Below are 14,660 nucleotides of genomic sequence, written 5' to 3' on the forward strand. Positions count from 1 at the left end.
TTGGTGTCATCTGCAAACTTACAGTGGGTGCACTCAATTCCACTATCTATGTCATTGATTGTCCTTGTTTTGGCTAGGATAGAGTTAATTTTCTTACTAGCAGCTTGTATAGTGCTATGTTTTGGATTTACAATGAGAATAATGTTGATAACACATGAATGTTTTTAGTTGTTGCTAAGCATTCAAGGACTTTTTCTGCTTCTAATAGAAGTTGAGAGGGAGCATAGACGGGATAACTGACCCAAGATGGCCAAAGGAATATTCCATACCATAGACGTCATGCTCAGTATATAAATGGGCGTTGGTTGGGGGGCAGGGATCTGCAATCACTGCTTGGGACAGGCTGGGCAATCAATCACCAGGTGGTGAGCAATTGCAGTGCATCACGCATTTTGTACATTCTTTGTAATCATTACCATGATTATTATTATTATTTTCTTTTCTGTTACTGTTCTATTAAACTGCCTTTATCTCAACCCACTAGTTGTGGGTTTTTTTCTCTCTCTTCTCCCTTTCTCACTGGGGGCAGGGAGAGTGAGTGAGTGGCTGCATGGTGTTTAGCCGCTGGCTGGGGTTAAACCACGACATTGATGAAGATGTTAAATAGTATTGGTCTGAGTATGGACCCTTGAGAACACTGCTCATTACAGTTTCCACTTGGACATTGAGTCACTGACTGTAATTCTTTGGATGAGGACATCCAGTCAATTCCTTATCTATCTAACAGTCCATCAGTCAAACCCATATCCCTCCATTTGAGCAGCAAAAATGTTGTGGGGGTCCATATCAAAGGCCTTACAGAAATCCAGGTAGATGACACCAGCAGCTTTTCTCTTGTACATTGATGCAGTCACTCCATCATAGAAGGCCACTAGATTAGTCAGGCATGATCTGCCCTTAGCGAAGCCATGTTGGCTGTCTCTAATCACGTCCCTGTCTTTCATATATTTTGACATAACTTCCAGGATGATCTGTTCCATGATCTTACCAGGCACTGATGTGAGGCTGACTGGCCACTTATTCCTAGGGTCCTCCTTGTTACCTTTTATTTCCATCACTTTAATTCTGAACTGGCTCTGCTTTAGTGACCTACAGCTCTAGACTCTTTCCTTGTCATATGCTAGTTGACATTACTCTCATTATACAGCAAAATTCTCCAGCATTCCTATGTGCTGCCTGAAATACTCCTGCACCCCTCACTTAGCTGTTCTTGGTCAAATATACTGTTTCAGTTCTAGAGATTCCACTTTCACTGATTTCCCTCTGAAGCTCTCACTTGACTCTTTGCAAAGTAATTTAAAAGCTCCACAGGACTTGTGCTACTCAAATATGAGCAAGACTTCTCTGCAGTGAAACCACTGATTGATGCAAAGTACAATGAACATTCCTTTGCCTTGCTGAACCTGGGATGGGAGAAACAAACGATTTAGCTGTTGAACAGTAGTGATGTTCAAGAAGGCTGTTGTTCTATTTGGCTGCTATCAGTCATTCACCTGAGGCTGATTGTTTCTGTGATTTGCTTGCTAGGGCAAATACTAGGTGCCAGATTCCACTTGACCCAATACCAGATAAAGTGATATCAACAAAAGTCAGAAATTCGATCCTTAGCGACTATCAGGGCTTACATATTTTTTCTTTTAAACTCCAAAGCTAATAGGAACTCTCTCCTGTTTGGTAATTTGTAATCTGAAAAAAACAACCCAGTGTAATACTTTAGTGGTACTGGCCAAATTAGACATAATATTTTTTTAATGTACTTTTTCAAATATCTAGCTATCTCATTCGAGAATCTGAATACATCTCAATACATCTCTCTCTCTCTCTTTACTCTGACCAAACTGTGTTAAACAACGGTTTCAAGTGTGTAGCTACTGACCCTGGAGAACCTGTTGCATCAAGCAATCAGCTCTTCCACACTATATTTTTAACATACTGTTGAGGGAAGTGTGGAATGGATTTTATGAGATAATGCAATTCTAATGCTATCCCATTACTACTCATGTCGCTGTAAAGATGTCATAGTGCATTGTCTTACCAGGCTGCCTGAAAATACCTCTATTTTTTTTAATTCTCAACAACAATGAAATTGTCAGAAGTTGTATCTTTGTCTTTTAGTACATGACTATCTGAATGGCCAGAATGAAAAAAACTCTGAGGACTCACCTCCAATGACTTGTCCTTATGTAGTAACTTTTGAATAAGTTCCAAAACATTTAGCTTGTTAATCACCAGTGCGTCAAACACTGCATTCAAACCCTAAGCAACCAAGAGAAAAATAAGAGCATAAGATAGAGCAGCTAACCACAAATATTTTTTAAATATATCTTAAATTCCTCTTCTTCTATGAGTTACTGTACATGTTAATTCTGATTCCAAACAAGTAGAGAGATACACTGGTAGTGATGATGGCAGATTAAGAACCTGAGCTCGGATGAGTAGAATATCATGTTACTGTAATGGGGATTCTCCTGCTACATGGAATAACCCTTCAGGGAATATCAAAAATCAGCAAGCTAAACCCCATATGCATGGTCACAATGGTATTCTGCTCTGTCTTCTTTCCCAAATGTTCCACAGCGTAAACACTGCAGTCAAAAGCTAAGGCTTCTGTCAGTAAGGTGGAGTTTATTTAAGCCTTCTACTTATTTTTTTTGCTGTGCAGCATGGTTATCTTTTGACTGTCAGGTTTCAGAAATACTATTTTTAAAGGGTACATAAATTGTCACAACAAAGGCTCAGAAAGATTTAACAGAGGTATATACATAGTGGAAGTCGCTGAAAAAAAGCAAAGTTCTATGTGACATCAGCCGTATGTGACAATGTTTTATGTGACATCAGCCATTACACATAAAACTAGAGCATATTCAGTGCTTTGCAGCACTATACTTGTACATCCTATGCCCAAGCAAGCAACCAAAATACGTCCAGGGGTAATTCTGTTAAGGTGACCAGCAAAATCCAACTTTAACATTTTCCTGTCAATGTTTCAGCAATCACCAGCCACGACAATCCTTGAACATTTAGCCTATATTCTAATAACTTTGGAAATTACCTCAATGTTCTAAAGACTGAATGGAAAAAAAGACAGTAAAAATGGTTCCAGGTGAGCCAAAGTTAGGACACTGGGAGGCCACAAGTCTCTTTCTGACAGTCAAAGGGAGAAGACAGGAGATAGGTTAGAGAGTGGCGTGGTTCCACATAGAAAGGCCACCTGGAAGTTAAAAGGCTTTTGGCTCACTTGCATGGAGATAGGAAGGCATGACTCCTGCTGAAAAATACATTCAGCCAATAGGCAATCTTTTTAATGTGTGATTTATCCTTTAATCCCTCTGACCTGTCCCCCTCAGCACAAAAAAAAAAAATAAAAAAAAAAATCATACTATCAATGCAACCGGAAATAAATAAAACCCCCAGATCCAATAACAATTCTGTGTCTGCTAGCTCAAATTATTACTCATATCACTAAAGGAAATAATCACACCATGTTTTAAGAGAATTCCTTATGTTTTCCTTACAGACACCTTTGAAAAATACATCACTTTACAAACATCCATCCAAAAATAATGTCCTAAAGCAACAAGTTTCCTGTAATTTCTTCTCCCTTTTTTTCTAGCAATGACAAGAGGGTCCTTGCTGCAAATAATTCTTCTGATTCTGTTGCTTTATCTATTTCAGTTAAAGCTACAAATGGGATTTATTTATAAGATATATGGCTATATAAAAGGTAAAAATCACAGATGTAGCATTTCAGGTGGCCGATTTGGTCACCCAAAACAGAAAGTCTTCACTGAAGTAATAAAAAGCAAGAGCACAATGAACATGAATAGTATATCTGTTTGTATAGACAGATCCTTACATAAGGGACAGAAGGAAGAGATTCAGTATTAGAAATGCATAAACAATGACCCTACTTCTAATTACACTTTTCACAAGAGGGTAGAGCTTTTAAAAATGCTCTCCTCCAGTTATGTCTTTGTTCATACGCCTTCAATGAGAGGTCTGAAGGCCCCTCTATCTCGACAATTACATTGAAAAACAAGGCCAATGAACACAATACGCACTGAAACTAACACTGTAAATCTTTTAAATTTTGCAAAGATACAAAAGATAAAATGAAGAATTCCAACAGACTGGCAGGGATACAATCAAGACAGATCTACTAGAATACTGTTTTTTGTCAACATTAACTAGTTTTCTGAACAGAACAAAAAGGTGTGCGTGCGATTAGCTGTGGAGAAGATTCATCTCTGGAGGCTTTACAACTGCACCTGACAGATGCTGAAGTCAAAATTCAGAGGATTCTTACCAATATTGTAATTCCTTGTTCTTTGCATAGCATGGCTACCGCACCTAGGATGACACTCACCAGCACCCAGAATATAGAAAAATTATGTCCTTCCTTATCTGTCAAAATAAAGCACATCATAACATTGGGTTTATACATTTAAAGGTAAAGTTGTAAATCTAAGTTAAAATTAGAATTTTAAAAACATACAGCATTTAATCTCACTATCTTTTCTATCAGTCAAGATCTGGATACACAGACTTAAAAAGCATAGGGGACCTCCTGCAACATGCTGGCATTTGTCCCTTTATTGCAGTCATTTTCTGTTCTCAGAGACATTAGAAACCTCCCTGTTTGCTAGACGTTTTAGCCAGACTAATTAGAATGGCAGAAGCTTCACATAGTTTCCACAATTCATCATCTGGAAAGGTTAATTTCCAATAGTTAGACACATTTATCATCTTTAGCTAGAGCTCTATCATTACGGGCCATTCTCTTCCAAGCTATCACAAGCACAAGAAATTCTTTCTAATGGTTACACATGAAGTGTCACACACACAAACTGTTTTAACTGTAGTCTAATCTACAAAGGCACAATGAGCTGCTTCTCCGGGGCTGCTGCATTTAGCAAGTACCTCATGTCATTTCATTAGCACTGCAATGGAATGCCACGGAGCTCAAAAATTTCAGCATCTCAGCAGAGAAGCAGTTAGTTCTTGCACTCAGGAAGCAGTTTTACAGCAGGGTGAGGAACTCTGGGGTTAAGAGATCAAGAGTAACTACAGCTTCTACTCAAAGAAAGAGTCTTTAAAGACTGCACCATGTAGCTGATTTTGGGTACTACAAGCAGGTATTTCTGAGATTAATGTAACAATAAGCCCTACTTCAGCCAAGGTACTATCACACACACAGTAGATGGGTACTTCACATAAAAACATATCTGTCACAACCTCTACTCCACAGGCGCAAACAACAGAGGGAAGCACTCAGCTTGTTCAGAGGCAGTTTCTTGATTCAAGCAACGTGGGTTCTACAGGCATCACAAGAATCAATCTTTGACTTGGCACGTGAAAAAACAAAGTTGAACTCTACGTTCATTGACTGAATCCCTTTCTTACTTTCCTTCATCTCTAGAGCAGTTCTTCCCTACTGTTAATGCAGGTTTGACCCTTAGTACTTAAACAGAACTGCAGTAATGGTCTATGGAAAGGGTAAATGGCAGAATTAAGATTAATTTCACCAGAAGTAGGCACCTACACCTATGCTAGTATAACAGGCTTCCTTTCTAACTGGTTGAGAAGGGGACACCTTTCGGGATTAAGTTACCTAATTAAATGCAGTTGTCCACCTTTTAGAGAAGTAGCTTGTTCTCTTCACTGAAGGCAAACCAGTATACTAGCTCAGATACTGTTGGGACAGATACAAACCATAACAAGTATGAAAAGATCTGCTGGCATCGGCCTCCTTTCTCATTTTGAAGCAGACTCCTTCTTTTGTGGCAGAGAGCAGAAGTTTTCATAAAAATATGTGGAAGAACAGGTTTTGAAGTTGCTTCTACCACTCCTTTCTTACCAAAGACTTAAATGTTCAACAGAGTGAATATTAAGATGTTTGAGATTCATCATTGCAATACCTAACAAGCATTTGCTTCTTCTCCCTCCACTCCAAATTACGTCTTCACAGGTGAGGTAAGACTTAACATCAGAGGTGCAGATGTTATAAAGTTAAAAGAAAGCCTTCTGAAGGAAAGAGGTCATACACATCTCAACAATACCAAAACAAAACATAGAAATACAAAATACATAATGACTAAACTAAAGAAACATTGCAAGTAAAAAAAAAAAAAGCAATAAGGAAATTCCAACTCACATCAATCATACAGAAGAACAACGGAGGGTTGCAACTCATGGAGGAGGAGGCTTCAAAATTTGTTTTCAGAATATTGCTAAGAATAAAAGGCATCTGTCTTAAATGCATCCCTTGAAGAAGTTCTTCCACTCTTCAGACTCTGCACTACAACAGACCGTTCAGCCAGTTCTTGAAATTTGGTTTTGGTTTGTTTTGTTTTTTGTTTTTAATGTAGAAACAAACTAGCTGAGAGAATGCAAAGTTGGAAGGCAAAGTAATTGACTGTGTTCACAAAATGACAATCAGTCATCCTTAGGAAGTATAAAAAGGGAGAACAGCGCACAAAGCCAAGGGACTTCATTGAGTTTACTGAAGTATACTATACTTTCTTCAACTGAGAGATTTCTTCTTCCCAGAATCAAACTCTGGCAGAAAGAAATCAGGACAACTAAGCACTTCTCAGAGAAGCAGTATTCAGTACGCAAATACAAACTAACTCAACATGGAAGAGGGAAGTATATATAGTACGAGACCAGCTGGCAATTCACAAATGCTTTGATGATTCAAAACATAAGAAGTAATAGGAAAAAAGGAACTAGGTCAAATTATCAAGGACGACAGTAGCACAGTCATACAGAAACAAACTCAGAAAGGTCACATCACAAAATGAGAAAGGGTATGTATGTAAAGAACAAACCCCACAATGCCATAGATAAGAAAAGCAGCAAGGACGGAGTTATTCCAATACTCAGTGGGAAAGAAAATGGACAATGCCTGGAAAACAGAAGTGTTCTGTGCCTTTTTGCGTCATTTTTTTCACAAAGAGGTCAGCTGCAATCAGATGGCAAGCACAACACCAGCAGAAAGGCAGCAAGAACAAAAGGAAAAATAGTGAACTACAAGACACAGAATTTAGAGAAAATAATCTGGTTTAAATTACAATTGATTAAATTTACTTCACCAAGTCCTATAGAACCCAAAGTAATCTCAAATGTTACCTCTGAGAAATCATGAAAAACACATGAGAATCCAGAAGCTTAAAACAAAACAAAAGAATACCTACATGCCTACTTTCAAAGAGGAAAAGAGATATGAAAGAATTAACTATAGAAACAAAGCTAAACTGACTGGTGAAAATTACCCAGAGAAAAAAACCAACTTAAAACAAAATATTTTCTAAGTGACCCTCTAAAACATAAAGGAATATGATTAACTGTTTGCCATATTTTAACCGTTTATATCAAACTAAGTATAATTTCTGGCTTGGACAGGAAAATAAAGGGCCTTTCTGTAAACATCCTATACCTTGAATTCACAAAGGTATGAGAATACCACTGGAGACAGTGTGAAATATGCCAGAAAAAAATATGGGCTGCATGTAATTATTATAGAATGTGTACAATAACAGCTGGAAAACTACACTAAGAGTGTAGGTCATTGTGAAAAATGTAAAGATACATTCTGGATTGGGTCTTTCCTTTGTCTGGCTCTAATAGATAACTTAAAAAATGCGGATGATGGAAGAAAGAATATCCTGGTTAAGTCCAGATGTGCTGCCAGGCTGCAATGGCCAGGAAGCATATTAAGGAGAAGTCAGAATTCCATTGACAAACTGAAGAAATAGTCTAGCGAAAAAACCTGATAATCGAATGCCATTCAATAGGCACACATTCAAAGTTTTGCAGAAACAAACTTGTCTTCTTGTGAACATCTCAAGTCTCGGATGCCAGGAATGTCTCAGCATTTCAAGTGTTGCCAAGCTTAAGGATGGACTCTCAAAGATGGTAAAATCACACAGCAAGAGAGAAATAATGAGGATCTTAATCCCACAGTGAGGGGTCCCATAATGAGGATCTTAAGGGAGACAGTCTCCCATAAGGTCCTTATAGGGAAGCTGTTGATGTACAGGCTGATGTGCAGTGAGGTGAACTGAAAGCTGGCTGAATGGCCAGGCCCAGAGGGTGGTGATCAAGTGGCACAAAGCTGTGCTGGAGACCACAAACTAGCGGTGTACCCCAGGCATCAATACTGGGTCTAATCCTGTTCAACATCTTCATTAATGACCTGGATGATGAGGCAGAGTGTACCCTCAGCAAGTTTGCAGATGACAACAAACTGGGAGGAGTGGCTTATATGCCAGAGGGTCACGATGCCATCCATAGGGACCTCAACAGGCTGGAGAAATGGGCTGGTAGGAACCTCATCAAGTTCAACAAGGAGAACTGCAAAATCCTGCACCTGGAGAGGAACAAGCTCAGGCACAGTATATGCTGGGTGCCATCCAGCTGGCAGGCAGCTTGGCAGAAAAGCACCTGAGGGTCCTTTTGGACACCAAGTTGAACATGAGCCAGCAATGTGCCCTTGCAGGAAGGAGAGCTAATAGTATCCTGGGCTGCATTAGACAAGATATTGACAGCAGGCCAAGGAAGAATATCCCTCTCTACTCTGCACTGATGAGGCCACACCTGCAGTACTGTGTCCAGTTCTGGGCTCAGTACCTGAGAGCCATGGACATACTGGAGTGAGTCCAGCAAAGGGCCAGTAAAAGGGTGAAGGGATTGGAGCGTGTCTCCTGTGAGGAAAGACTGAGAGAGCTGGGTCTGTTCAGCCTGGAGAAGAGAAGGCTCAAGGGGATCTCATCAATGTACATAAATACCTGAAGGAAGACTGCCAACGTGAGAGAGCCAGGCTTTTTTCAGTTGTGCCCAGTGACAAGACCAGAGAAAATGAGCACAGACTGAAACACAGGAGATGCTGTCTGAACATCAGGAAATACTTTTTTACTGAGAGGGTGACTGAGCATTGGCACAGGTTGCCCAGAGAGGTTCTGAAGCGTCCATCCTTGGAGATAATAGAAAGTCATCTGGACATGGTCCTGGACAAGTGGCTCTAGGTGACCCTGCTCGAGCAGGTCAGCTCGGGTGACATCCAGAGGCCCCTTCTAACTTCAACCATTCTGTGATTCTGTGATTCAAGATCTCCTCCTGAAAACCATAATCTCTGTTCCTTTGTTTTCTTTTGCAGCCTCAAAAGATCAGTACAGTCATAAACAGAATTGTAATATTATGAAAACTCATCAGTGATTAAACTTCAAAGAGAAAGGATTTCAATTAAGAAACATTTTATCTTGTGCTTGTTCCTGGGTCAATATGCACAACACCTCCCGCCCCCCCAACTGCAGAAATCTCAGTAAACTAGGTCGGAAAAATAGATACAAAAGACCGTCATTCAGCAATGCCTTCAATCTTTTTTTTTTTTAATAGTGATTTGAAAATGTAAAGCACTGCATAAGTGCTAATTATTATTATGAGATACACACATGCCAACAGAAGTAATCAGACTAACGAAGCACATTCCCCTAATACAGCACTGCTTCCCACCAGAAAAATCGTGTGTCAGAAAACGAAACCAATCTTTCGTTGGCACCTGTGCCTGGTTGAAACTGGTACACCATATTGTGAGTGGGCATTGTGCCACTCTAACAGATGGACAAAATTGTAACCATGCCAAAGAAACAGAGTACTTGCTTCTTTTTTTTTTTTAAGCTAGAAAAATATAGCGTTTCTATACAAAATCAAAAAGCGTTGCTCAGATGGTCCCTCTTTAGGAGTACGTTAAGTCTGAAAGTTGAAATAACTATACAAACCATAAACGAGCCATGAGGACTCCTCCATTTAGATTGCTAGACTTAAGTATAAGCATTCCTAGAGCTAGGATGCATATACAAAGTGTTTTACAGTGTGGAATTGACTGATCCTAAATTTATGAGCAGCACACTGACGATGCACCTCAACTCTGTCTTCCTAAACACTAATCCTATTTCAAGAGACCTTATATTGCAGTGTCCTAAGTCCACAAGTCAATGAAGACAAATTCCTTACAAGTTAAGGATACGAAGAAAATACTACATCTAGAGTACCAAGCTTTAAAGTTAAACTAACAATATCCCAAACAATTACTACCAATTCAGACATTACACATTCAGCATCTCCTTCTTCAAAGCTAATTGAGCAACTTAGGGCTCAGCCAGGTGACAGCCTGGAGCAGTTTAAGAAGTCACCATCTTCAGATGAAACCTAGTAATTGATTCTGTGAAAGCACCTACTCCTTCAAAAGTCTAAGCAAAGTCAGTCATGTTGAGCTCCTGCAGGAAGTTTTAATTTTTAACAGAAATAGATCACAAACGCTCATATACTCCATTGACGTGCCCTGCCTGTGGGGATGGTGTCTTCCAACTAAACTAGTACAAATACCTATCTAGCCAAGCTCTAAGATTTCCCTGTTTGTGAATTGCTAAGCAAAGGGAGAATTAACTAGTCTTAAAGGATCACATAAGAATCCACTGTTAGAATTAACTTAAGCCTGAGATCTCCTTGTGTGTCTCCAAATGTACATACTACTGCAGCTCAGCTCAGTGTTTCACTTAATAATGAAATTACAATAGCAAATGCCGTTCCTAAACATATCCAAACATCTCAAACTCGTTATATATCACTACAGTAAAGGGATCATCTATGCGTGAATAATACCATCTTGTACAAGTCAAATTTAGCACTAATTCTACAAAAAAAGGTTATAGTTTCTTCTCTACCCATTAAAATAATAAAATTGTTAATTTTTCCACATACAACTATTCCCTCACAATATGTTCAAATATGAACAGTAGGGCACATAGTTGAAAAATCAGAGCCCGCATGTTTAATAATAGTAAATACCTCTTGACCAATTGCAAAATAGTGAACAAATTCCCCATATCTTAACAATGATCTCTTTCGCACAGGAGACTTAAACATTTTCAATCTATAGGAAAGCCTCCGTAACATAAACCTCCAATAGTCACAAAACTCATCACTACGGTCTATTTTGCATGTTTTATTAAATTAGCAATGAACTAGTAGATGATTAACGGGCGACTACCCAGAACAGAACAAAACAGAAACACAACCAGAACAAAGTCAGTTTTAGAAGACATAGCATATGAGCAAATAGTTGATCCCCTATTTAATATCCAGGCCAATATTATTCACATGAAGCAAATATCATGAACTCATAATTCTACATCGCTCAGAGACTGCCAATGCAGATGGCAAATACATGCAACTGGATCACTGTCAAGGCTGAAGACGAAGGCAAAATGAATACTATAGCAGTTTTAAAATGCCTTATGAATTCCCACAGAAGCTGCATTGCAATTCAACAAAGTTAATAACCCACAATTCCCTTCAGAACATACCTAAACAGTTGTCAGCTCTTGCTGTCTCCAAAGCCTATGCAGTGGATTTGTTCCCACAGTTGTGTTTTAAAACAGCAGGACAGAATGAGAACAACAGATTAGTTCCTTGCAAATATAAATGTTATCCTATCAAAGATGGTAACATCGAAAACTGTATATTGGGAAAAAGTAACAGAATTTTAGAACTTCAGTAAGACATCATTATAGCCCACACAGCGTGTTAAATGCTGATACTTTTTAAAAAAAATTAATGCTACAGATTCTGGCTAAAAGAAACTGTCTACACAAAAATCCACCAAAACCACAAATAAACCACATCAGACAAACAAGCTGCAGTATATCTTGAGCTTTACAAAAAACACCATTTTCCTTTGGAAGTTTTCCAGTCTGACACTGATATTTTTCTGATCTCCTGACTGTTTTCAGTATTATATATAGTTGCCCACAGTACCCCCAAATCCTATACAGACATTTTATGAGTCCTTACTCCCAAGCAAAAAACAATTCTTACATTCATTCACATAGACATCAAGTGAAAACAAGCACTAGCCAGTCTCTCTTCTCTGACTTCTGTCTCTGTTAGAGAAGACTTCAAGAACAAGAGTTCAACAACTATGTTGGCTCTCGTGAAAAAAAAAGAGATTTCTGGAACTCAACTGCGCACAAATCTCACATTGCCTTGCTGCAATAGTCAGGTTCCTTATGAAAGACTTAGATAACCTATGTGTCCAATAGTAGCATTGGGATGCTCCTGGTGATAAAACAGTATATGCTACTAAGGACACAACCAGATCAGTAGCATGAACTCAGGCTTTTCAATATTTGTTTTACGCTGATGCCCAAAGTTCATCATTAAAAGCAAACTAGAATCAAACATGTTTTGGTAACTGTATTTGAAAGACAATACAAATACAGTCCACAAATCCTGAAGGGCTTAGAGTTGTACCTCTTTTCAATACTCCAAAAGAAACACACTACCGTGCATCTATTAATAACAATTTTTAAAAATCCACCTTTGATAGCTCTTCTCCTGCTACTTCTAAAAAGCTGGTGACCTAAGTGCTATATACATGTGACAGCCAAATCCAGAAACAAGAACGCATGCAGTTGACCTAGGGTTTAGGGTCATGCCGGCCTTTAATACATAAAAACCTATCAGAACAAAAGGAAATAGTATCTTAGAACATACTGGTAGATCCCACTTTTCTGCAGGATCATCATAAAGCAGCTATATTTGACTAGAAACATAAGCCTGATGCAATGGAATGCACAGAGGGTTTTTTGGTTGTTTTCTCCCCCTCTCTCTTACTAACAAAGAGTATTCCACAAAGATAAATTACCATCTTGGTCTGACCTAGAAAGTGACACAATACCAACTCTTAACTTGGACTGGAACCACCGATGTGCACTGGCAGTATTGCAGACCTTCTGGATCTTGTGGATTTGCCAGCAGAAGAAAAACGTTCTGCGAGAAGAAAGGGTATTTCTTCTTTGCTGCTTAGGAGACATTGTTTAAGTCTATTCTTTAAACTATGTGTGCATATTTTTAAAATGCTTGTTCTTTACCTATATTCAGAATGGTATTAGTTTACATTTCAGACTAAGACAGTTTTTGCTGTTTTGCTGTCTTTGACTCCCTCAATCTGTGCAGAATCAAACTCAGCCAAATTCAGATAAAAAGGTCTTTACTCCTTACTTATCCTATTATTTGTGAATGGCTAGAAGAACTGCTCACAAGCAAAGGAAATTCATACCACCAAAATGGAGGCATCCAAGGGTAAAACTTCATATTTACTTTAATACAACAAAATCACTGAAAAGTCATACTCTACTACAGCCACCTCCCCATATCTGGTTACCCTTTCCTAAAGCCTTTCGTACATAGAATCACAGAACAGCCAAGGTTGGAAGGGTCCTCCAAAGATCATCTGGTCCAACCTTTTGTGGGAAAGGAAGCCTACAAGAGATTACCTAGTACCCTTTCCAATTGCGTCTTAAAAACCTACAGTGACGGGGACATGTCTTTGGAGAGGTTGTTCCAGTGACTGATTGTTCTCACTGTAAAAAATTTCTTTCTTATAGCAAGGTGAAACCTCTCCCACTGCAATAAGTACCCATTGCCCCTTGTCTTCTCTCTGTGGCTCCTTGTGAAGAGAGAGCCTCTGTTCTCTTTATAGCTGCCCTTTACAATATGGACACTACCCTTTCCTATACAGACAATAATGTTCAAATAGCTGCCTGATGGGTTGGACCAACCTCTACTCCCAAAAGGAAAAAAAATACAGCAAAGGCAGAAGGTAAAACTGGTTGTGGTGGTTGGTGGGGTTCAGCTAGAAGATACCTGAGTACAGTGGAGAACAAGACTGCTGTTTGGAGGGACAATGGCAAGCTGGAGGAATGGGCTGACAGAAGCCTCATGAAAATCAAAGACAGCACCATGCAACAGTCCAGGCTGGGGACTGCCTAGACAGCTGCTCTGCAGAAAAGGATCCGGAGTTCCTGGTTGACAAGTAGAAGACAAGTCAGTAATGTGCCTTTGCAGCAATGAAGAAGGTTAAATGCACACAGGGCTGTAGTAGCTACAACATATTCAGCAGATCAGGGAAAGAGGTCGTTCCTCTTATAAGGCCACATCAGGAGTACTGTTCCTCTTGTGAGGCCACATCAGGAGTACCGTGTTCAGTGTGGTGTCCAACACAAGAAACACATCAACAACCTGGAAGGCCAGTAAAGAACCACTAAGATGGTTAGGAGGCTGAAGAATATAGGACAGGAAAAGAGGCTGAGGCGAACTGGTCATTTGGCACCCCTTCCCCCAGCATCCTTGAAGATTTTCACAACTCACCTGCCTAAAGCCCCACGCAATCTGATCTATGAAGTTAACTCCGCTTTAAGCTGTTGGACTAGAGACGATATCCAGAGTTTTCTTCTGACCTAATTCACTCTATAATCTATGACAAAAGGAATCTAGATTGCTCCATTTTAGCAGCCACCTGCAGTTCAGCCCAACTGAAGTGACAATGGAATTGCACCCTAAGTTACAAGCCTAGTCTTCCTAAGCTCCTACATAACCAAGAGATTCTGATACCTCTAAGAAGATGACTGCAAATGCCTAAGATCAGCTATTCTGACTGGCTATCAAAAGGAGTCTGTCTCTTTCCCCACACAGAAGGAGCAGGGAGAAGAGGTTTTCAAGTTGCATGCCCAAGTTATATGCTTAAGGTGACAAAGTAGGGAAACCTCCTGAAGGTTCAGCCAGTAAAGCCTGAGAATACTACATACATAATGGACACA

The 14,660-nt window shown here is 39.4% G+C and overlaps 1 protein-coding gene across 1 annotated transcript in view; it reads right to left on the bottom strand.

The window, feature by feature from the left end:
- TMTC4 (transmembrane O-mannosyltransferase targeting cadherins 4) overlaps positions 1-14,660 on the bottom strand; it is a 57,047-nt gene that overhangs the window by 24,739 nt on the left and 17,648 nt on the right. The window contains exons 6-7 of the mRNA XM_063337086.1: positions 4,307-4,404; positions 2,164-2,256 (exon numbers count right to left, since the gene is read on the bottom strand). Coding sequence (XP_063193156.1) covers positions 2,164-2,256; positions 4,307-4,404 — 191 coding nt within the window. The remainder of the gene's footprint in view (positions 1-2,163; positions 2,257-4,306; positions 4,405-14,660) is intronic.

Source organism: Chroicocephalus ridibundus, chromosome 1 (assembly GCF_963924245.1).
Source record: "Chroicocephalus ridibundus chromosome 1, bChrRid1.1, whole genome shotgun sequence".
Lineage (NCBI taxonomy): Eukaryota > Metazoa > Chordata > Aves > Charadriiformes > Laridae > Chroicocephalus > Chroicocephalus ridibundus.